The 23,948-nt window shown below is 54.6% G+C and overlaps 1 protein-coding gene across 1 annotated transcript; it reads right to left on the bottom strand.

Annotated features, from left to right (window-relative positions):
- Positions 1–13,057: 13,057 nt before the first annotated feature.
- Positions 13,058–15,663, bottom strand: CD248 (CD248 molecule). Its single transcript, XM_066252119.1, has one exon. The coding sequence runs from the start codon at positions 15,641–15,643 to the stop codon at positions 13,319–13,321; it is 2,325 nt and encodes a 774-aa protein (XP_066108216.1). The 5' UTR covers positions 15,644–15,663; the 3' UTR covers positions 13,058–13,318.
- Between the last annotated feature and the right edge of the window lie 8,285 nt (positions 15,664–23,948).

Here is a 23,948-nt window from a genome sequence, read left to right on the forward strand (position 1 = left end):
GTGAGCCTGCACTCAAGACAGATGAGCCTGCACTGAAGCTGGTGACCTTGGAATTTCAAACCTAGGTCCTCAGCATCTCAGGTTGATGCTCTATCCATTGCGCCACCACCATTTGGGCTGCTTCTGCTTTCTGATTGAAACCTAACACAAGGTGGGCGAAACATAACACCTGAATTCCAACCTGCATGCCAACCTGCTCCTCTCTGTCTTTCCCACCTCAGTAATAGATCCACCACTCACCCAGTGCCTATGCCAGACAGCTGCATGGCAATTCTCTTCTTTATTTTATTTTATTTATTCATTCTTTTAGAGAGGAGAGAGAGACAGAGAGAGAAGGGGGAGGAGCTGGAAGCATCAACTCCCATATGTGCCTTGACCAGGCAAGCCCAGGGTTTCGAACCGGCGACCTCAGCATTTTCAGGTCGAGGCTTTATCCACTGCACCACCACAGGTCAGGCCAACAATTCTCTTCTTTACAAACAAAAAACAGCCCTGGCCGGTTGGCTCAGCGGTAGAGCGTCGGGCTGGCGTGCGGGAGTCCCGGGTTCGATTCCCGGCCAGGGCACACAGGAGAAGCGCCCATCTGCTTCTCCATCCCTCCCCCTCTCCTTCCTCTCTGTCTCTCTCTTCCCCTCCTGCAGCCAAGGCTCCATTGGAGCAAAGATGGCCCAGGCGCTGAGGATGGCTCTGTGGCCTCTGCCTCAGGCGCTAGAGTGGCTCTGGATGCAACAGAGCGACGCCCCAGAGGGCAGAGCATCGCCCCCTGGTGGGCGTGCCGGGAGGATCCCGGTTGGGCGCATGCGGGAGTCTGTCTGACTGCCTCCCTGTTTCCAGCTTCAGAAAAATGAAACAAACAAACAAAAAAAAAAACACCCCAAAACAAAAAATATTGTGTTATGTAAAATCTCAAACATCACAAAAGTAGAGATTGGTGCAATGAGGCCTTTATACCCAGCACCTGGCCCTACAGCTATCACCCACCATGACCAAGCTTATTTAATTCACACAGAGCCCCAATTCTCTCCACTCCGAATGAATTATTTTGAAGATCTAGAAGTTGTAGCATTTCATCCATGAGCACCTCCGTCATTCCCCTCATGAAATCTGCCACCCAGGATTCTACCTACAACGTACCTCTCTAAACAGCTCCCAGGTCCTCTGTACCCCAAGCCACCCCAGGGCCCTCCTCCAATCACTATGATGGACTCCAAGAGGCCTCCCCTGGGGTCCCTTCCAGCCCATACAAAATTGTCTTAAAGCAGCGGTTCTCAACCTGTGGGTCGCGACTCCGCGGGGGTAGAACGACCAAAACATAGGGGTCGCCTAAAGCCATCGGAAATACATATTTTATTGGGGTCGCGACCCACAGGTTGAGAACCGCTGTCTTAAAGTGTTAATCAAATCACATCTCCACCTTACTCAAAATCACACAAGTGTCTCCCTCCAAACATCAAATAAAATCCAGACTCCGGCCCCAGCCCTTAGGTCCCTGTGGGGTCTGGCAGACATCTATAAGCTCACCCTGCACCCTGAACCCACTCACCTTTCCTTACAAAACCCCGCCCACAGGGGCCTGTGCCTGATCCGAGAACAAGCCAAGCTTTTTCCCGCCTTGAGGTCTCAGCACTTGAAGTCTCACCTTCTAGAGTCCTCCTTCTTCCCAGCCTTCTGGGCTCCCCTCAACACATGGGGCTCAGCTTGTGTGTGAGTCTGGACTGCTGTCTAGTCTCTCCCACCAACCCCACCATTATTCTTGACTTCAGCTACCCTCCCTTTGCATTTCCTTTATGCCATTCACCATAAGTTGCAATAATTTATATCTATTATTGTGAAAATCTATCACTTATGTCTTCTCTGCCTGACTGGTGGTGACACAGTGGATAGAGAGTCGACCTAGGACACTGAGGTCCCAGTTTCAAAACTTCGAGTTCACTGGCTTGAGTGCTGGCTCACCAGCTTGAGTGTGGGATCATAGACATGATCCTATGGTCACTGGCTTGAGCCCAAAGGTCACCAGCTTGAAGCCCAAGGTCACTGGCTTGAAGCCCAAGGTTGCTGGCTTGAGCAAGGGGTCACTGGCTTGGCTGGAGCCCCCTGGATAAGGCACATATAAGACGCAATCAATGAACAACTAAGGTGCCGCAAATAAGTTGATGCTTCTCATCTCTCTCCCTCCCTGCCTCTCTCTCTCACTCTTTCATATGCGTGTGCACACAAGCTAAAAACAAACAAACAAAAACTAAATCTGTATGAGGCAGATGGTCACAGGTGTAGAACTTTGAGTCAGATGAAGTCCTAACTCTGCCACTATGACCTCAGTTGCCCTGGCCAGGTCACTTATCCTCTTTCTGTCTCAGTCTCATCAGCTGCAAAATGGGGGATAGTAATAGATTTACTGACTTCAGAGGGTTGTCATAAAAATTAAGTAAGATAATATGCTGCCATGCTTAAACAGGGTCTCAAGCCTAGTCAGTGCTCAATAGATTTAGCTATAATCATTTATATTATTATTATTATAAATAGGCACATTATATTAAACACACACACACGCATGCATGCACGCAGCCAGCACAGGCCTGGCACACAATAGATGTGCGGATAACATGTGCTAAGTGCATGATTCCTGAGCTCGGACCAACACCTCTTACATCCTGGGGTTGCTGGATCCTAGGACGGAGTGGTGAAGCTGCTTGCCCATGGCTCCAGCCAGCCACAGGGGCTCTGCCTCACCTAACCTCCCTTGCAGTGGAGCTTTAGGATCCATGGTGAATGAACTTGAGAAAGGCACCCAGGGGAGTGTATGCTGAGTCCCCGTTTCAGAACCGACCACGAGGTGTTGTGTCTCCTCCGCAGATCCAGGCTTGGAACCACTGGACCTTAGAGCCACTCCAAGGAGGTGCACCTCTGCATCTTTTGAGAGTTCCATCTTCCCTTTTCTGCCACGCTGCCTTCTCTTCTCCAGAGCCCACAAATAGGAAGTTATCCCGGAATGGCTCGGGATGGATCTGGAAAGGGCAAGGAGAATCAGGCATCTAACCAAAAGTTGGACACCGCCTTGAGTCAGAGTAGGAAAGGTGTGCCGCTGCCCTGCGGGTTGTAGGCAGAGAGCTCCTAGAAGTCAGATTCAACAGAAGCCAAGAACAACAGCCTGACCTGTGGTGGCGCAGTGGATAAAGAGTCAACCTGGAATGCTGAGGTCGCCGGTTCAAAACCCTGGGCTTGCCTGGTCAAGGCACATATGGGAGTTGATGCTTCTGCTCCTCCCCCTGTTCTCTCTCCCTCCCTCCCTGCCCCCTCCCCCCCTCTCTCTAATAAAAATGAATAAATAAAATCTAAAAAAAAAGAACAACAGACTGGCCAGGTTGCTAACTGCATACCAACTGCCAGAGTAGGTATTTCTGTCTAGAATGTCTAGAATGTCAGTTGGCTAGTTTGCAGTAATCCTTGGTCATACTCCAAAAATCAGAAGCATTTTTCTTCTCTCTGACCACTGTTTTAAAAACTTGTAAAATAAAACTCGCCAAGATAAAAAATATGTGTTATAAAAGCACAATATATTATAAAAGACAGTAACAATGTATTATAAAAGACTGTGATAGTATAAACACTAATATTTTAATTAAGATCACATTCAGCCCTGGCCAGTTGGCTCAGTGGATGGAGTGTTGGTCCTGTGTGTGGATGTCCTAGGTTCAATTTCCGGTCAGGGCACACAGGAGAAGCAACCATCTGCTTCTTTTTCTCTCCCTCTCTCCCTACTGTCTCTCTTCCTCTCCTGCAGCCAGTGGCTCAACTGGTTTAAACATTGGCCTGGGCACTGGGGATGACTCAGTTGGTCCCAGTACGGTAGCCTCATATGCTAAAAATAGCTCAGTTGATTGGAGCATGGGTCCCAGATGCGGGTTGCTGGGTGGATCCCAGTCGGGGTGCATGCAGGAGTCTGTCTCACTATCTCCCCTCCTCTTACTTAAAAAATAAATAAATAAAATAAAGCCTGACCAGGCGGTGGCGCAGTGGATAGAGCGTCGGACTGGGATGCGGAAGTACCCAGGTTCGAGACTCCGAGGTCGCGCGCGGGCTCATCTGGCTTGAGCAAAGAGCTCGCCAGCTTGGACCCAAGGTCGCTGGCTCCAGCAAGGGGTTACTCGGTCTGCTGAAGGCCCACGGTCAAGGCACATGTGAGAAAGCAATCAATGAACAACTAAGAAGTCGCAACGCGCAACGAGAAACTGATGATTGATGCTTCTCATCTCTCTCTGTTCCTGTCTGTCTGTCCCTGTCTATCTCTGCCTCTGTAAAAAAAAAAACAAAACAAAACAAAAATAAATAAAATAAAAATTCAAACTATATGGACATTTACGAAGTTAGGAGTCAGGTGCCCCTCTAGCACCGCTTGCTTTGTGAAAGCAAGGGGCCAGGAGTGACAGGTCTCCCGAGGTGAAGGTGGCAACGCTGGCAGTTTCTGGGATCCCCAGCCATGCGGCACAGTGAAAACTATCTTCAACCTGGAGCTTTGCTTTGAGCTCCGGATTTGGACATCCATTTGCCTTCTTGAACAAATCCACTTGGGTGACCTCCAAACATTGTCAACTGCAGACCCAAAACAGCCTGTTGTCACTTATCTCCCCAGCGTGGCTTCTTGTCCCATTGCTTCACCTCCCTGAACAGCACCATCTGGGTGGCAAAATCTGGTGGCCAACCTCCCTCTTCTTCACGTCCGGTCTCAGTTGCTGGGTCCTGTTTAAATCTACTCGCCAGCCACATCTTACCTCCTCCCACCCCACTCTGCCTCTGCCTCTGCCTAGGTTCAGGTCACCACTGTCTCCTGCCTGGGCAGAGCCCTGAGTGGTCTCACCTCACATATTCTAGTAGCTCCCTTGCCTGGTTACCTTTGCATCCCTGATCCCTTGTGGAGTTGCTGACACATAGTAGCATCTCAATAAATACTGGATGAATGAGTGAACATATTATTATTTCAGTGGGCAGGGGTTTCCAGTGGCCTCCACTTGATCCTTTTCCCTATAATAGCCCTTGTTCCCACGGGGAAATGCGGCTCTGTGTATGTCAAAAGTGTCCTAAGTAACACACACAGGAACCAGGCAAATAGCCCTAGGCAGGTACTCTGACCTGCAGTGGAGCACCTACTAGGGCAGAACATAAAAATCTAATTATTTTTAAGTATATGTTTATTAGAGAGAGAAGCTGACACTTAAACGTTGCCTGCCACTTTAAACCAGCTGGGGGAGGGCCTGTAATCGGAAGCCTTCCCCTCCTCTTCAACAGACAAAACTGCAGGCACATGGCCCAAGAAAAGCCAGATGGATGCTTCTTCCTTGGAATGTAAATTGTAGGCAAAGTCTCAAAGACTCTGAGAATGGCTGGGGACAAGCATCTGGCAGTGGCCTAATCACACTGGTCCAGAGTCCCTCCAGCCTCCCAAGCTCCTTCATCTCCCGCTCATTCCCAGGACTGTGTTTCAGCCTACATTCATCCCCTAACTTCCAACATCCTGCCAAAGGTTCCCTTTTACTGCACTTGCCATCAAAGGGCCCTGACTGGCTGGAGTCAAGGTGCTCCTGGGAGAAGAGCATCTAAGAATTCCTCTCCTTTTACAGTTTCAAGTGATTAAATGGCTCCAGATGGTTGGAGATGGACCTGACTTGAGATCAGATGGCAGGAAAGAGCCTCAAGGGCCCTCGAGAGAGATGGCCAGAGGCGACGAGGGGTGGCTAGACTCAGCACCTGGATCTAGATGATTCTGCAAAGAAGGCCAAAACTAACAATGCCTCCTGACTCAGCCCCTCACGCCAGTGGCTGCAAAAGCTGTGGCAACCCACTGTCCCCCTTCAGCCACACGGTCACATGACTAGGAATGACAGTTGTATGATAATCTGCAGCAATGGTAGGTGTCCCAGCAGTTTGGGCTGCAGCATAAAGTGGCTGGTAACTTTCAAATGGCAGTTTCTCCCCCTAAGAAACAAGCCAACAATAAAAAGGAGATTTTAGCCTGACCTGTGGTGGCGCAGTGGATAAAGCATCGACCTGGAAATGCTGAGGTCGCCGGTTCGAAACCCTGGGCTTGCCTGGTCAAGGCACATATGGGAGTTGATGCTTCCAGCTCCTCCCCCTTCTCTCTCTCTGTCTCTCCTCTCTCTCTCTGTCTCTCCTCTCTAAAATGAATAAAAATAAAAATTAAAAAAAAAAAAAAAAAAGGAGATTTTATCCTCTTTCCTACTGGGCTCTTCACTGCAGGACCTGATCCCTGGGGCTAGTGGGATCGCACACCAACCTCGAACTAGTCTCCTGGTGCCTAAAGTGTGGTTGGAGGAATGATGGCCCCGAATATGTCCACCTTCTAATCCCCAGAACCTATGAATTGTTACATTACAGAGAAAAAGGGACTTTGCAGATGTGGTTAAGGTTAGGAACCTTGAAGTGGGGAGATGATTAACCTGAAATTTCCCAGGGGAACACCCATTTTAACCAGTACTTTGGCACTTCATTGATCAGCCTATTTTTTAAATTTTTTATTTTTGTTTATTCATTTTAGAGAGAGAGAGAGAGAGAGAGAGAGAAAGGGGGGAGGAGCAGGAAGCATCAACTCCCATATGTGCCTTGACCAGACAAATGCAGGGTTTCGAACCAGCGACCTCAGCGTTCCAGGTCGATGCTTTATCCACTGCACCACCGCAGATTAGGCTTGATCAGCCTATTTTTAATGGCCACTGGGAGCAAAGAGTCACTGGGGCCTGGTGAAACAGTCTGTCAGGTGGGCAGCTGATGGGTGGGATAAACCATTCCTTACTTCTGAGGCCTTGAGATCCTTTTCTCTGCATTATTCCAGGGGAAGTCTGCCTCTTCCTCCTGCAGGCCAGTGCTAGGTCCAGGCTAGAGCAAGCCCCCCCCCTCCGGAAAAGGCTGCTGCCAGGTGTCTGTGTTAAAGCAACAAACCCCAGCTTCCCCTAAGGTCTCCCAAGACAATTATGTGTCAAGACATAAATACTTGGCACTGGCCAGTTAACTCAGTCAGTTAAGAGCATCCTCCCAAAATGACAAGGTTGTGGGTTCAATCCCTGGTTAGGGCACACACAGGAAGCAACAATGAATGTATAGCTGAGTAGAACAACAAATGAATGCTTCCCTTCCTCCTTCCTCCCTTCTCTCTACCTTCCTCTCTCTGTACCTTAATAAATAAATAAATAAATAAATAAGCCCTGGCCGGATAGTTTGGTTGGTTGGAGCACTGTGCCAGAGCACGGAGGTTGCCAGTTCAATCCCCAGTCAGGACACATACCGGAGCAGCTCCATGTTCCTGCCTCTCCCAGAAAGAAGGAAAAAAAGACAGAAATACTTTCTGGTGCTGGTAGTGCACCCTCAAAATCCAGGTTTGCATGTTCTTCACAGGCTTCCACCACTCATCCTGAATGTGACATCATCTTCCTAGTCTGATTTTGCACAGCACTCACAGGCTCATTTTGATTCAGTTTCCGCCCTGCTGTCGGCTGCCATGGGACAAGCTGGCAGTGGAGTAGGGGGGAGGGTTAGAGACATTGCTAGTCTTGCACCTTCTTCTCAGTCCTCCTAGTGTTCTCTGTCCGGATCCTGGTCTGGAACAAGGACCTTCCTTTGAAGTAAGGCCCATGCCCTGTGGCAAATTCACAGAGACACCAGGAAATATTACAAACCTTTAAGAGGAACACAGGGATACCAGACATCTGTCAGACAACTGGCAAACTTCCGGCTTGAGGCACTTCACAATATCAACATGGCATTGCACTATCCTCCTTTTGATGACATAGTATCTTTGTGAAACTGGGTTTTTGGCAGCTGCTATGATACAAAGCAAGTACCACAAGGAGGGTCAACGTGGAACAGGGAATGAAGGTGGCGATGTCCAATCTGATTCCAAGTTTTTTTTTTTTCTTTTTAAGTGAGAGGAGGGGAGATAGAGAGACAGACTCCCACATGCACCCTGACTAGGATCCACCTGTCAACCCACATCTGAGGCTAATGCTCGAACCAATCAAGCCACTGGCTTCGAGAGGGGATGGGGGAGAGATGCAGATGGTCTCTTCTCTTGTGTGCCCTGGTTGGGAAATGAACCCAGGATGTCTATACGCTGGGCCGAAGTGCTATCCACTGACCCAACCTGCCAGGGCCCAGGTTTGTTTTGATTTAAATGGTTATCGTTATGGACTGGCCTTGCTCTAGGGGTGCAGATCACAGAATCTTCCTGGTTCAAGTCTCTACTTACTTAGTTAAATAGGGCAGGTGGCTTAAAGCAAGGCATCTAGGCAAGTGCCTTCAGCTTTCTTGCTTGTACATTGTGATAAGAATAGCACTTGCTTCATGAGAGTTGTTATGGATCTCAAATGGGTTAAGACAGATAAAGCCCTTGGACTAGTACTAGTGCCGGGGTCCAGCCCCGGGGGAAAGGATCCAGGGGTCCCACAGGAAGAGACGGCGTCGGCACGAATCGAGTGAGAGAGCCGAATTCTTTTCTTTCTCTTTATTCTCTCGTTAGCATTTACTGCCAGGCATCTCTCTCAATTGCTGGTCTAGCTTTCTTTTTATGCACACACACTAAGTTACAATCACATGGTATTCAGAATACATTGATTAATCATTGTTTTTGTTTCACTATGGTTACATTTTCTAGGTAACAGTTAATTCATTTCTATAAACTATAAATCATTCAAAGTACAATTATACAATAACTTGAACAGCAATAACAATGTTGGTACAAACTTCTAAAAGATCAGTACTGAATAACAACTCTACCTTACCTATGATGCTATTGTCTAATCAAATTTTATTTATTTACTATATTCATACTCTAGTTAAGTTCTAACTTTACTTTTCTCAGAGTGTTCCACCACCTGCAGGTCAGGTATGCAAGAAGAATGGAAAGTTTCTTTACCACATGAGAAGGCTAGGGAGGAAAAGTGATGAATTAAGTGAAGGCTGAAAGGTGCTCTGTGTATAGTTACTGTTTCCTACCTATTCATAAGTCACAATCTATTCTTTCTAACATGATTAATAAGAAGAAGTTCTCCTACCAACTTAACCCTTTATGAGGGATATCATAGCCAGCCTCTTATGTCTATGAGCCCAGTTCAAGGGGCTTACAGGCTTTTCTGTGGAACTCACACCCTCTGTCTCATTTCCAAAGAAATTACTATGAATCTACAGGGAAAGCACGGTACTATTATTCCTGTGCCATAAATGATAGCACATACCCAGAAAAGGGGGGATATAAGGCCAGATTAATTCAAAAAGGTCAAAAGGGGGAAGTATCATTGTGCCTCTCCTCTGCGGTGACTTTGTCAACCCGCAGCTGTTAGTCTTCACTGCGGTGACTATATTAACCAGCAGCCATTGGTCTTCTTCTGCTGTGACTTTGTCAACCAGCAGTTGTGGATCTTCTTCTGCTGTGACCTTGTTAGCCAGCACTAGTGGATCGGCTCCCGACATACTAGGCATAAAATAAGTATTGCAAGCATTGACTATTGTTTTCATTATTAATTCAAACAAAACCCTACTCCCATTCATAGCAGCCAGGGCACCAGAGCTGAACTTTTAGTTGGAAAGCCTCCCACTCCCCAGGCCTGAGTTTGTCAGGAGGTGGCTCCACGCAGGGCTTAAGACAGGGAGTGCAGGGTGCTCAGTGGGTGGGTGCTAGTACCTAACTGAACTCATTAGGTGTTAGTTCTGCCCCCCATCAACCTTAGTTACTCCTGTCCCAATAATGTTTAAAAAGCTTTTTTTTTTTTTAGCTCCTAGAGCTGAATTCGAGTGCCTTGGCCTCCTGGGAGTAAGCAGGTGAATATTTTCAAATGTAATGATGAGCACTGATAGTGATGTCCTGAGCTCAATCCCACTCCCAAAACGGTGACCCCCAGCTCCCACATGAGAGCTTCCGAGCCCAAACCTACTCACTCCCACCAAACACACCCCCCTAGGGAAGATGTCCACTTCTTCCCTAGGGGTGGACACTTGAAATTGGGGTAGGGGAGGACCCAGCCCTAATAATTCTGGGCCCCCAGGTGAGAGACTGTGCTTTCACCCCTAGGAAGCAATTCATGGAGAAGGGTCAGCAAGAGTCCCACCATCCTCTGTAAAACCTGGCAAGGGCCACCTCAGCTCAGAGTGGCTTGAGGGCCGGCGTGAAGCCCCTTTGAAGTCTTCCAAAGACCACGGAGGGCACCTGCAAGCAGATCTGCTGTTTTGTGAGGTGGGGCCGAGGGAAGTTAGCAAATATTTGAATAATACAACCAATTAATAAATTAGGCAAATATTTATTGAGCACTAGTGTATTTTGGGAGAGGCCCGGACTGAGGGCTCCGGCTGGCTGCAAGCCGCGGTGCGGAAGACAGGTGGCACCAAACGCCCATTCATCGACGCTGTCCTCTGGGCTCTCGACCCCGGCGAAGACCTACCTCCAGAGAGAACTCACCCAGAGAATCGCAATCCAGCGCACAGAGGCCATCGGTGCAGAAGGAGAGGGTGTCTGGGCTGCGCTCAGAAGCATCCCGGTCCAGAGCGAAATGCTAGTTCCATGTGTGAGGATACCCAGGTGGTGAGAGAAACTTCGAGAGTCCCACTACCGGAGCGGGCGGGGCTTGAGTCCGGAGAAGGCGGGTCTGTAGGTAGGCGGGGCTATACATAAGTAGGAGGAGGCTTCTGGGAGAATAGGTGGGGTTACGGCCTTTGAGTGGGCGGTATTCGTGCGCAAAGTCCCGAAAGAGAGGAGCTCTGGGTGGGAGGGACTTAGAAACCGTCAGGGTCCAGTTTGTGGACCTTCTTATTGGGCGGACCCGGGGACTCAGTGTACTTGGGCCATTACCTCAGGGTGAAGGGGAAAATGTTAGCCGTACGTGGGCGTAGTTCTTCCCTTTGTAAGGCGGGCCTGGGGCTTGGGCCCTAACAGCTGTGTCAGTCGGTGAAGGGGGCAGGGCTTGCAGCTGGGGGTGGAGCTTGCAGAAGCGCTTTAAGGGAACGCGTGAACTCCTGTAGGATGGAGTTTGCATCGCTGCAAAGGGATAAGTGTCTCTGCGGGATTCCCTCCGCTCGAGGAGCTGGTCCCCGGCTCTGGAGAGAGGCGGGGCTGCGTGAGGAGAATGTGTAACCTCTGGGCAAAGTTTTACCTCCTGGAAGTGGGAACTGATAACTCTGCGCTAGCCTGCGCTAACCGCTCTAATGAGCGGGGGCTTACGGCCCTGATGGGCGGGGGTGCTTGGTATTGCATTGGCCTGGGCGGGGCCAAAAGGGGGCGGGGCAATAGGTCAGAATATCTGAGCTGGCAGGGGGCGTGGCTCGTGGCTTCGGTGGGCGGGAGCTTTGGAGAGGTCCCAAGGGGAATCTTGACAGCAGTGAGTGGGCGTGGCTCGTAGCTCCACGGGACCCGCTGGTAGAGCGGGGGTCTGGGTGCAGGTTCGAATTGTACCTTGATGGCAAGGGGCTTGAGAGTCAGGGGGCGGAGCCTGAGACACAGCTCTGGGCCTGGGCGGAGTCCCGACTCTGCGCAGGCGGGGGCTGTGCCCTGGGAGGCCGTCTGTTTAGGCCCGCACGCAGCTCCGCATCTGGTGCTCATTACGGGATGACAAAGAGCCGGCTCTGTGCCCCCTTCCCCACTCCCATCTCCTCCCTCCGACTGCAGTGCATTTAACTCCTTCCTGCTCTCGAAGTGCTCTGGATCCCAGGCCCGGGTTCACAGGAATGAGCTCCAGCCCTTCCCGTCCTGTCAGGCTTTGTCACCCTCCCTCCCCTCGGCTGAGCCCGTACCTCCTTCCCAGACCCAGGCCTTAGGGCCACCCTGCCATCCCCACTCCCATACAGCAAACCTTTCCCACAGCGTATCCGAGGTTAAAAATTTGGGCAGGATCTGGTGGGCGTCTGGTTTGAGTTAGGGAAACGTGAGGGGGGCCGAGGGCGGTGCTTAGCGCTTCCTCCGCCCCCGCCGCGCCCCCACCCCCGCCCCCAGGTTGGTCCCCAGCGCCGGCCTCTAGTCTCCTGGTACCTTGGGGCCCAGCCCGGTCTTCTAACCCAGGCCTAGTGCCCAGAGCCAGACGAGGCATAGGGCACCTAGTAGGGAAGGGGAGTCTGGGCTACCCCTCCTCGCCTGCCCGGGTGGTCGTGGTGGTTCTGTTCTGTCCTAATTAGAGGCCCTTAGAGACTGCAACTGAAAAATTACAGAGGCACTGGGAAACAGTGCCTTCCCGGTCCACGTTCCACCTCTCCCTGTCCCGAGGCAGTGAGCGCAAGACGCTGAAGGTTGCAGGGTTTTCCCAGGCTGTAATGTTTGACCATTCCCTCCTCCAGTTTTTGGGTCACTTTAGCCTTGAGCAGCCTGAACTTTCGCTCAAGCTGGGTTCTTTCTGTCCCTGCACCACCCACACGGAGAAGAGCAAAATGTGGCCCAAGATTGGAAAGCCTTGCTCGGGAGGCGGCAGAGGGAGCTGGGTGTGGGCCATCTCTTCTGGAGCGGTTAGTGTTACCCCCAGCCTAGTGTGCCAGGCTCTGACTCTCACCTCCCCTAAGTGGGGAGGAAGAGTCCCTCCAGAGGGGTGGCAGCACCTTTGAGTGACCCTGAGCCCCAGCCCCAGCCACCAACTTCTGGATATCCTGCAGTGACGGGAAGGAAACTACCAAAAGAAAGTTAGAAACTCACCCACTAGACCCTCTTCACTCCCAGAATCACCAGGCCCAGGGCTTACCTTTGACCCCTAAATCCCAGCTCAGCAGAAAGCCATCATTCCAGAATACTCCCCCAGATTCAGCCGTACCTTCTTGGAGTTTTGGTCTAAAGAACAAATATGGAATTCTCTCCATCGCAAACCTCCCACTCCTGGGCTTTCTGTGTAACTGAGCAAGGCTTGCCCTCTCTGGGCTCCTAGATCCTTGAAAATCTCTGACGCATACCTTTCCTTAAGGGGTCTTACCTTATTTCCTTGGGGGCCTTGACAAGCTGAAGGAAGGTCCCCTCCTTTTTTCTGAATCCTCCCAGATCCTCCCCTCAGGCACCAATGAGGGTCAGAGGTTTGGATGAGGTTGGCACTCTGTTTATTGGAGAAGATCCCAGCACCCACCCCCTGATGTCCTGGGGGCCTTGGCATCTCCTCTTTCATATGTGCCAGGCCAGGGAGCAGTTTCCGTGAGTCAAGTCTAGTGGTTGGCTGAGAGAGAAGCCTGGCTGGGCCCTGGAGAGCAGGAAGCCCTCTGTCCATCTGGGCAGCCCCCATGGGTCACTGGTGCAGCCTGGGCCATGTGTCCAATGCTTGCCCTTCCTCCATCCCACAAAGTAAGGTGCTGTGCCCCATCACACACTGGTTCTGCAGGTCTGCACCCCTGTGAGGCTGCCCCGGTGGGGCATGGGTTCCGTGGGGCCCTTGTTCCCAGTGTGGGTGACCCAGTGATAGCAGTCCGTAATGCGTTTGTTGGGAGCATGGGGGCCACAGCGCGTGCAGTACACAATGCCCAGTGCAAGTAGGACCACCAAGAAGACACATGTTGGTACTAGGAGTGCCACCAGCAGCCATCGGTCATCCCTCCGGCTTCGGCCCTCAGAACTGGCCTCTCCCAGGGCTGTTGGGGCTGCTGAGGGTAGCCATGGGGTCAGTTTGGGATCAGAGGCACCTTCTCTTGGGACCTGTGGGGCTTTGGAATAGATGTGTGTAGGGCTGGCGGGAGCGGTCTGGTTAGTGGGCCTCTGAGAGGGCAGGGCAGTGCGGAGGACTGCGGGATGGGTGGCCGCAGGCAAAGGGCTTTGATGGGCGGGGGGCACAGAGAACCTGGAGGTAGTGGTCAGAGATGGCTGGGAAGTTGAGGTTATGGGAAGGTGGGTGTCCTGGGCTTTGAGGACTGGAACATCTGGTGTCACAGGAGGGTGATGAGTACTGGAGGTTGTGACCAGAGGAGTGTGGTTAGCTGGGATTCCAGGCCAATGAGTGGTGGTCTGTGTATCAGCCACCTGGGCATCTGAAAACATGGGGGACTGGTGGGAAGTGTACATTTCAGGGTATTTGGCTGAGATAACTGGGGGTTGGTGGGCAGGGGGTTGGTGGGCAGGAGGCCATGCTGGGTGGGTGGTGGAGATAATAGGTTGGTGGACAGAGGGTAGATCTGGATAATTGGCTGAGATCATGGGGAACTGGCGGTCAGGGGGCAAAGCTGGGTGCATGGCAGGGATCCTGGGGGGTTGAGGGGCAGGGGCCAGGGGTGGGTGTGTAGCAGAAACAATAGGGGGTTGGTGGGCAGAAGGCAGTGTGGGGCGTGTGGCAGAGACCACAACAGGCCGGGTGACGGAGAGCACTGAAGAGTGATAGGGGGCCCTGGGGGCACCAAGTGGGGGTGGCCAGGTAGGGTCCAGGTAGGGCATCTGTGGTTCTCCATTCTCTGGGAAGCTAAGTCTGTAGGCCAGGTCAAAGTCAGGCGGTGGCTGCGTGGCCTCCATCCACGGGATCCCAGGCATCTCTGTCCAGCCACCATCGAAGTCCTCCCAGGCCTCACCTTCATCCTCTTCATCCTCTCCATCATCCAGCAACTCAGGTCCAAGGTCCTGAGAAGCCCGAGCACCCATGTCCCCAGCAGGGCTGCAGCTGATGCCATCAGCCTCAAGCTCGTGCCCTTCGCTGCAGTAGCACTCGAAACCACCGACATAGTTGACACACATCTGCTGGCACACCCCGACGATCTGACACTCGTCTGTGTCCACGCAGCGGTACGGCTCATCCTCAGCTGGCCGGAAACCCAGGCGACAGTGGCAGCTGTAGCCCTGTGGCCCACCAGGCTCACACTGCTGCTCACACGGGGCATGGGCACAGGGGTCCTCACAGCTGCGCCCGTCGGCTGCCAGCCGGAAGCCCTCAGTGCAGCGACAGGACACATGACCATCCACCTCCTCTACGCACTCGTGTTCACAGCCCCCGTTGTCTGGGTTGCAGCCGGTACCTGGGCACAGGGGCCCGTCCCGTGACCAGCGCACACCACCCTCAGGCTGCTTCACGCACAGCAGAGAGGCCTCTCTGCCAGCCTGGCATGGCACGGCGGCCACGGAGCCAAAGGGCAACCACTCGAACTCGGTGGAGACCAGGTGAAAGGGCGTGGTGTAGACAGCCGGGCCGGCCTGGCCAGCCTCCTCCAGCAGCGCTGGGCAGGAGCCCTTGAAGTAGAACTGGCACAGATAGCCGTCCACAGCCAGCGAACACGAGCCCTCGAGCCAGCGATGCCCGCCACTCGCCTCAAGGGCAGCGCAGCGCTGGGCGGGGCAGGGCGCACCAGTGGCAGGCTGGGCCCAGTTGGTGAAGGCTGTGTCCTGGTCTCCCGTGGTCCACGTGAAGCCGCGCAGTGGGCGCTGCGGCTGGCATTGCCGGGCCTGCCGCTGCAGCCCGATCCACAGCAGTCGGCCAGCTGGGCCGGCACCCACTAGGCTGTCCAGGCGCTGGGCCTCCTCAGGGGTTCGCGGCGTGGCCAGGTCGCCCCCCAACTTTCGGCAAGCCCTCCAGGCTTCCAGAAAGGTGCCGCGCCGCGGGAAGAGCGCGTAGCAGCTGTCGGGGTCGCAGGCGGAGCGGGGCTGGGTGACCCACGGGGCCTGGCCCAGCGTGGGCACCATGGCCGCCCAGGCCAGCAGCAGGCGCAGCAGCATCGCGACGCCCCCCGACTGGCCCGGGCTGGGTCCGCCGCAGCTCTTGACAGGGGGAGGGACCGGGGCCTCTGGTGGGCGGGCCGGGGGCGGGCCCCACCGGACTCGGGCCTTGTAAGGAGTGGGCTGGGGCTGCCGCCAGCTCCCTGCTCCGGCTCCCCCGGGGCTGCCAGAGCAGGAAGCAGGCCGGCGTGGGGGCAGGGGTAGGGGGTGCTGGGGTGGGGGTGGAGGAGGGGAGGAGGCACCCTGGGGGGCTGGGAGGCACCGCAGGCGGGAGCCTGCCTGCCTGAAGAGGCTGGAAGACCCTCAGAAACCCCCTTGCAGCCTGGGCTCTTGGTGTTGGGGTGCGGTCACTTCCCAAAGAGTGCCAGTGACCCAAATCTGGACACACCAATCTCATCATACCCATGGACAGTCTCACAGCCCAACAGCTTGCCCTACATATGGAAATATGCTCTGACTCCATGGCCTTAACACTACTTACTTGTGTGTGCCCCTAGCCCCGCAGAGAGCTCTCTCTACGGCCGCCTGTCCCGGTCCGCGCATGCTCTAACATGCTAAGCCCTTCCCCTCACTACAGACCCACGTGGGCCTGCAGCCCCCTTCCCACACGGTCACATACTCTGACATGCTAGCCCCCTAGGTGCACAAAGTGATGTGGCATTCTACGTGCCCTAGCACATGAAGTCCCGCACATTCATGTGCAGGTCCTGAATGGGAGCCACCTTGATGGGCAGGCACAGACATCTTCAATCCCTCATTTACATACTCCACTCCTGCCTCCCCGCACCCCCCCAGCCCAAGCTGCCCGGCTCCAGCCCCACTGGGGGGGGGGGGGGGGGGCTGAGGGGCAGGGGCTGCTGTCCCTTCACCTCTGCTCACTCTGGGGCTCTGGGAACCTGGGCTTAGAAGAGGAGGAGGCCACCCCCAAACAGGAAATGCTTCTCTGGGCTGCTGCTGCAGGGGGGCAGGGTTGCAGGGGGAGGGGGTCAGGCAGGGATGGCTGCACTCAGGGCGAGCAGGGCGAGCTGCAAGGGAACTGGTGGGAAGCCATGTATGGGCATGGGGCACACAATGACACACGTGTGTGTGACGCAGGCATCCCATGTGCAGAGCCCTCCCTGCCCTCAGGGCCTGCTGTGTAGGCTTGGCCAGGGTCCTCTTCCTGCTGTCCTGGAGGCCTCTGGGGGCCTGTGCACCGAGCCATCCTCCGGGATGGTCCCTGGGGTCCTGGTTGTCAGATTAACCCGTGCACACCCATGCCCTCTGCAGTCTTGGCAGAAGTTTGTGGGAGTGGGGATGTGAAACGTGAAGGAGAGCTCCGGCACCCTGTACGCTGCCCTGGTCCCGCCTCCCGCTCTGCCACTGCCCTGCTGGTGCCTGCAGGGCAGCCGCTGACCCCCTTTGGGTCTCCATTTTTATCTCCCAAATGGGGGTAATGTGTCAGGGCCTTTCTGCTCGGCAGGGCTATTGTATCACTGCGCTCAGTGTTTTGCAAATGTGCTTTGTCAGCTGCAAAGCATGAGGCAAGTGTTCCTTAGTCTTCCGAGCAAGTCGGGTGGGAGCGGGGCCCAGGGCGGCTTTGCTAACCAACATACAGTGCCAGGGCTGGCCCTGCAGACACAGCCAGTCCCCCAGAGGAGCAGGACTTTTGAAGTGCTTGCTATATGCCCAGAAGGTGGCTCTGCCAATGTCTGCGTCTGTGAAGCACATAGAATATCTATCCCCCTTGCCGTGAGAGGGAAGTCAATACGGGCAGTTTGGTCTTCCATTGGCTCAGGCCCAAAGCCTTGACATCATCTGTGACTCCTCTTTCTCCCACACCCATGTCCAATCTCTCAGCGGATCCTGTCGACTTCACCTTCAAAACAGACCCAGGATCAGACTCTCACCGCCTTCTCTGCCATCCACCTCTAGCCCCTGCCACTATCGTCTTCCATTTAGACTCTTGCAACAGCCCCTCCTCCAGTCTCTCTTCTGCCCTCTCCATCCTGCCAGAGGGATCCTTTGAAAATCTGGGTCAGGTCTAGTCAGGTCCAGTGGCTCTCCTGCCCAGAACCTTCAAGGTCCCCACTTCACTCAGAGGAAAAGCTGAAGTCCTCATCGTAGCCTTCAGATGTATGTGGTCCGCCCGCAAACTTCTCATCCCAATCCCTCCCCGCTCCCTTTTCTCCAGCTGCTCTGGCCTCCTGGCTGTTCCTGAAACTCACCAGGTTCATATCTACCTCAGTGCCTTTGCCTTGGCTGTTCCCCTAGCTGGAATACTCTTCCTGCAGATTTGAGTGCTCTGCTTCTTCACTCCCTTCAGGTCTCTGCTCAAGCAGCAGAGTCCCTGACCACCTTCCCCTCCCCCTCCCCCAGGGTTCCCTGGCCCCCTAGTCTTGTTCCATTTTTCTCCTTTGCACTTACCACTACTTGAAATGGTATATATTTACTTGCTGGTCTGACTCTCTCAATAACCAGGGTTTCTCAGTGTCGGCACTATTGATATTCAGGGTTGAGTAATTATTTCTTACAATGTGCTTTGTAGAATGTTTAGCATCATCCCTAGCTCTTCCTAGATGCCAGCAGCATCCCTCCAGTAGGACCACCAAAAATTTCTCCAGACATTGTCGACTGTCATGTCTCCCGGGGACAATATTGCCCCCAGTGGAGAACCCCTGTCCTAGCCCACTGTGAGCTCCAGGACGGCAGGGGCACTGTCTTGTTCCTTGTTGTATCCCCTGAGCCTCGTAGGTTCCTGGCTTATAGATGCTACTAATAGGGGTTTGTCGAAGAATGAATGAATGAATGAATGAATGAATGAATGAAACTCAGCTAAGTGAGGAACCAGGCTCAGGGCGACACGTGGGGGAAGCTGGGATTCCGCCTGGAGAGAAAGCCCACCTGCTCCCCACACACTTGCCCAGTCTTCCTCAGAAGTCAGACCATGCTAGAATTGGGAGGTCCCTGGAAATCAGCAAGCCTGCTGCAGGTGGGAAAACTGAGGCGGTGAGTCTCAGAGTGAGTCAGTGGTAGGGCTGGGACTCAGGCCTCCTGACTCTTATTCTAGTTCTCTTCTTGCTGCAGGGCCCCGAGGAATCCTTTGAGCACCATCTGAGAGCTGGGCATGAATGACATCAAGGAATGAGAATGAGAGGAAGGCATGACAGGAAGAAGGCATGGGACAAAGGGACTGAGGTGGATGAGCTCAGGATGTGTTTAGAGAATACAGAGGACTTCACTGGGCTGGAGCGAGGGACATTTAGAGGACAGTGAGGCATAGAGAAGCAGGCTAAAAGGCTGGCCTCTATTGTGGGGCCAAGGAGAAGAGGCATGACAGGAGATCCCTGTGGCTAGTGGCTGGTGGGTGGAGAGGGGACCAGAGGCCAGGGACCAGTTAGGGGATTGTTGCAATAGTCTGGGAGAAGGGAGGGAGCTGGCTGGAGAGCTGGGCAGCAGGGCTGGCCAGGCTGGGGGAGGCGGCCTTTGGAGGCTCCTTAGGGGCGGGCCAGAACCTGGTCCAAGGGTGTGGTGGGCCCAGTCATGACTCGGGCAATGGCCAGTGCTGGGGCGTTGGAGGGGAGGCTGCAGGCCATCTGACTAGTGGGCGTGTCAGATCAGAGGTCAGGACTCTAGCTTCAGTTGGGGTGAAGAGGGGTTGGGGTGCAGGCAAGGGAAGCAGGAGGAGGGAGCTCAAAGGCCAAATTCCAGATGGTCTGGCTGGGCCTACTTGTCAGTGGAGGGGGCTTGAGTCAAGGGGGGGCACCGGTAAAGAGGAGTGTGGCATACCTAACCCCAGCCAGTCTGAGGCAGAGAGAGAATGAGACTCGATGATACATCTAGGTGCCCAGTTTGATACCTGCCACCCATCTGCCCGGTCCAGGTTGGGAGAGGTGAGGTCGAGGCAGCCTAAGATCTTCCTGCCCTAGTCAGGGTGGGGGATGCAGGGGCCCACAGCATCAGAGGGCTGGGGGTGAGAGGGCAGAGAGGGGCTGGTTGTGGTCTTCCTCGTCCTGTAGGTCCTGTTCAGCCTGACTCATTCGGTTCCCCCTTTGCATAGAGAAGATGCTAAGTGATGCGATAAGTGCTTGGAGCATGAGGAGGATGTATGCGTGGATGCACGGCTGGGTGGAAGGGCAATTAAGTAGGAGAATGGGTGGAAGGATGGATGGGAGGACAGATGGAGGGAAGGGAAGATAGATAAGAGAATGAGTAATGAATGGATGGGTGGTAGAGAGATGGATAGATGGATGTTAGAATGACTAAGTGGGTGGATGGCTAGATGGCTGAATGGATTGGTGTGTAGACGAAAATATGTTTGGATGCATGGTTGGATCCAGGGATTCAGGCAGAAGAGCTAGTCCATTACTAGCCGCCCCCATGATGGATGACAATCTCAGAATTCACACCTATGGACCTGTAGGTGTGAAGCCCAGGTGTGCAGGGCAGCTCAACTACCACTGGGAAGAGTCATCTGAGATGTTCACCACACAGCCTTTCTCTGTTGGGGCCTGAGGCCAATGTGTCTTCCTGTCTGGAAAAGGGACAGGCTCAGCTCATATAGGGGGTCAAGAATCTGGGGTTACCTCTTTGATCATGGCCCTATGGAGAGAGCTCACCTCAGGAAGGGCAGGGGACCAGAAGCCCAAGTCCCCAGAAGGAGCCTTGTCCAGCTACTGGGCCGAGCCAGAGAGTGGTTTGGGATGCAGTGTGTGGGCTGGGGGTGGGGGTGAAGGCAGACTGCAGAGGGCTGGTCTGAAGAGGGCCCAGTGGGACAACCAGGATGGGGGAGGTCAAGTGTAATTAGGGGCGCCCCCTGGGCGGGCGTCCTAGAGCGCCTTGGCACACCCTCCTGCTGAGCCAGCACATTGTTTTATGTACAAATCACCTCCTTTCCTCCTTTTTCTTTTGTCCCATCCCCCCACTTCCCTCCATTCCTAAATTCTTCCCAAACCGCCTCAGCCTTTGGGCTGTTAGGAGGAAGGGCCCACAGGTGGGTGGGAGCCCGCAGGAGAGGAGGTGGGAGAGGGCCTGGGCAGTAGCGGAGAGGGACAGAGACGGCAGTCTGGGAGGGAAGGGAGCCGTTCAGCTTCTCTCCCTCCCCACACGCTGGGGCCACGCCCTGTGCGCTTCAGGATGGGAGAGCCCCCTGGGAAGAGGGTGGTGCCCGGACTGGACAGGGTGGGGAAGAGGCTTGCGGAAGGTGGGGCCCAGGAAGAAGGGACATTGTCCCAACTTTGTCCCTAGGTTGAAGACTATGCCAGCTGGAGGGGGCTGGGGATGTCCTTGCAATGGAGGGGAGACTGTGTGTGTCCGTGGGTGGACCTGGTGTCTGTGCATGACCATGTGCATGTGAATGTGTGTGCATGCACACATGTGCTTCTGCACAGGACCGGCACTGCTGTGCTGTGCACAGCTAGGTGATGTGTGTGTCCCCACAGGCCTGCACCTGTGCCCACAGCTGGAGGGGCAAAGCGTTTGGCTGGCCCGATTGTCCAACCTGAGCCCAGCTGGGGCCCCAGTCCTTCTCCTGGCAGATGCCTGACCTGAACATCTGGCCACATCTGCCCTTACGGAAGGGAGTCCTGGAGCTCCCATTACAGCTAGAAGGGCCCAGCCCTCCCCCTCAGTGTACACAGCCCAGAGAGGAACTTGCGCCAGGTCACATGGCAGATGGAGGCAGAGCATAGACTGTCCCTGAATCTGGGGACCCTAGGCCAGGACAGATGCTCTCCTTGTCTTTACTGTTCCTGTCCTCCCTCTGGTGTCCTTTGGTTATGAGGCTGCATGGCCTGTGCTCTAGGGAGGTCCCAGTTTGCCCTTCTCCGGTACCTATGGGAGTGGACCCCGTGGTCCTTGTGGTGTCTGTCAGAGACCTATCACTTAGGGTGACCAACTCATCCCAGTTTGCTGAGGACTTACCTGGTCTCCACACTGCAAGTCCCCTCTCCTGGGAAGCCCCTCAGCCCCAGGCCAATGAGGATGGTTGGTCACCCTGTTGCCAGGGACATTTCTCTTGCCACCATGTCCTTCCCACTGCTGCACCCTTCTCCCCTCGGCCTGGACCCCTGGAACTTCCCCCTTCTCTCCTTGTCCAGCCCTCTTCTTCCTGCGCCCTCCCTGTCTCCAGACTCAGGCTGCAGAGCCTCTTCCTCCCTGTTCCTCTCTCTCCCCAGTCTGTCAGGCATCTCTAGCCCTCCTGTCTGTCTCTGGGGCTCTCTCCTCTCCTGATTGCCACCTAGTTGGTTTCTAAAGTCTGTCTCTGTTCTCGCTCACAGCCGTGTCTCCCCGCTCCACCTCTGGTGTCTTGCCAAGTCTGTCTCCCTGACCCTATCCTTGGGTCTCTGGCTCACCACCTTCCCTGGGTGGTCCAGGCCTCCATCCTCCCCACCTTCCCACCGCAGGCACCCCCGCCCCGGAGCTGGCTGGGGTGGAAGCCAGGTCTGGGGGCTGTGACCAGCAGGGAAGGGGAACCCAAGCAGACATGATATTTATGTTAGGACTTCAAAGTGGCTCAGAGCCCGAGGCAGGGATGGTGGGGGCTGGCGGGGGTGGGAAGCAGTGGGAGGGTGGCAGGCACAAGCCAGACTAAGGTCAGCTCTGGCCCCTCCCTGAGGAAGGTCTCCTTGGTGACACACACCTCCCCATGGGACACTGAGACCCAGAGTAGGGACAGAACGGGCTATTTTGGTGCAAAGTTCCAAGAAAGGCACTTCCTGTGTCCTGGTTCTGTCCCTAGCCCATCCTTTCTTCCTGTCACCCTGCATGAGCGGCTGGGTCTTCTGTGCATCAGCCTGGCCTGGAAGGCAGGGGGCTGAAGGGGTGTCAGGAGCAGGGGACTCCATCTAAGCTGGGAAACATTTCTGGTGCTGGGACAGCCTTGCCTTCTCAGCACTCTGGCAGAAGTCTCCCCTGGCAAGGCAGCGAGAGTCCGTAGCCCCGCTGTCTTGACGGGGGCCAGGCAGGTCTAGCCACTCAGGGCCTCTGGTGTCCACTTGGGTTGAGAGCCCCAGAGGCCAAGATGGCTGTGAAAATCACCCCACCCCTGCCCCCACCCTTGGCCTAACCCCTGCTAAAGACACCCAGCTGCTGGGAATAGAAAGGCGTGGGGTCAGGGGCCCGGGCCGAAGTGGGAGGGGCCAATTGTCTCATCCCGGGGCTCTGCTGTGTGCCCTAAGGCCTCTCCCAGGAGCCAGGCCCAGCAGACACCCCTTCAGGCTTGGCTACCCCCTCAGGAAGGCCCTCCCCCAGACTTGAGGCTTGCTCTGGACCCAAGACCTTCTGGTCTAAAGGCCACCTCAGCCCCCAAAGACCCTGCCCTGGGCCAGTCCCCCATCCCCCACTCCAGACCCTCCCCAGGCACTTCCGGTGAATCACCCAGGCTGGAATCTGGAATCTGATGAGCTCAGGCTCCCCACCCAGTGCTGCGAGCTCCTGCTTTTGCCTGGACAGTGGGGTCACCGCACCCCCCACAGGGGGATTTGCAGCAGCTCATCGCCCCCACCAGCGTCCATGGAGCAGGGTGGCTGAGTGGCGGCAGGGATAGGCCAGGGCTGGGAGTGAGATTAGTCAGAAGGGCTTGGATGTCTTCTGTATGAGCAAAAGTTTAAAAAGTATGTGTGTGTCTCTGAGTTTGTGTCTGTGTGTCTCTGAATTTGCACGTGTGTGTGTGCCATGTCTGAGTGGGGGACTTGGGTGTATCAGCAGCAGGCCGGCATGGGTAGGTGTGTCATGAGGTTTCTGTGTAGGAGGTCATCACAAGTCTCCGTGTCAGCCTGTCTCCGTGTGTGTGTCATGGAGTCACCTTCTGAACAGCAGAAGAAATATGTAAGGCAGCGGTTCTCAAGCTGTGGGTCGCGACCCCGGCGGGGGTCAAACGACCAAAACACAGGGTCGCCTAAAGCCATCGGAGCAGTAGGCGGCCCCTTCTTCAGCCCTTTCCGGACCTCTGTTCCCAAGATCCCCGTTTGCAGGACGGTCCCAGGGCCCCACTGCAGAGCTGCTTCTTTCCTGGCACGAGGCGTGGGTCTTCTGGGTGCCCTGGGTCCCCCAGTGTCCTCAGGTGAGAAGGGGACCTGGCCTGCGGCTGGAAACAGGGCGTGCCCGCCCCTGGCGGTAGCTCTGTAGAAGGCACTGCCCGAGCCCCAGGAACCGAGAACTGTTTAGGCTGAGTCGCCCCGAATCAATCACTCCGCGTGTATTTACTAAGTGCTAATTCCGGGCCAAGCATTGTTCTAGGCCGCAGAGATTTAGCGGGACCAAGGCCAACCTGGCTCTGCCCTTCCAGCGAAGAAGACAGACAATAAACAAACTCACACATGGAACT

The sequence above is a fragment of the Saccopteryx bilineata genome, chromosome 1 (genome assembly GCF_036850765.1).
Source record: "Saccopteryx bilineata isolate mSacBil1 chromosome 1, mSacBil1_pri_phased_curated, whole genome shotgun sequence".
NCBI classification, from domain to species: domain Eukaryota; kingdom Metazoa; phylum Chordata; class Mammalia; order Chiroptera; family Emballonuridae; genus Saccopteryx; species Saccopteryx bilineata.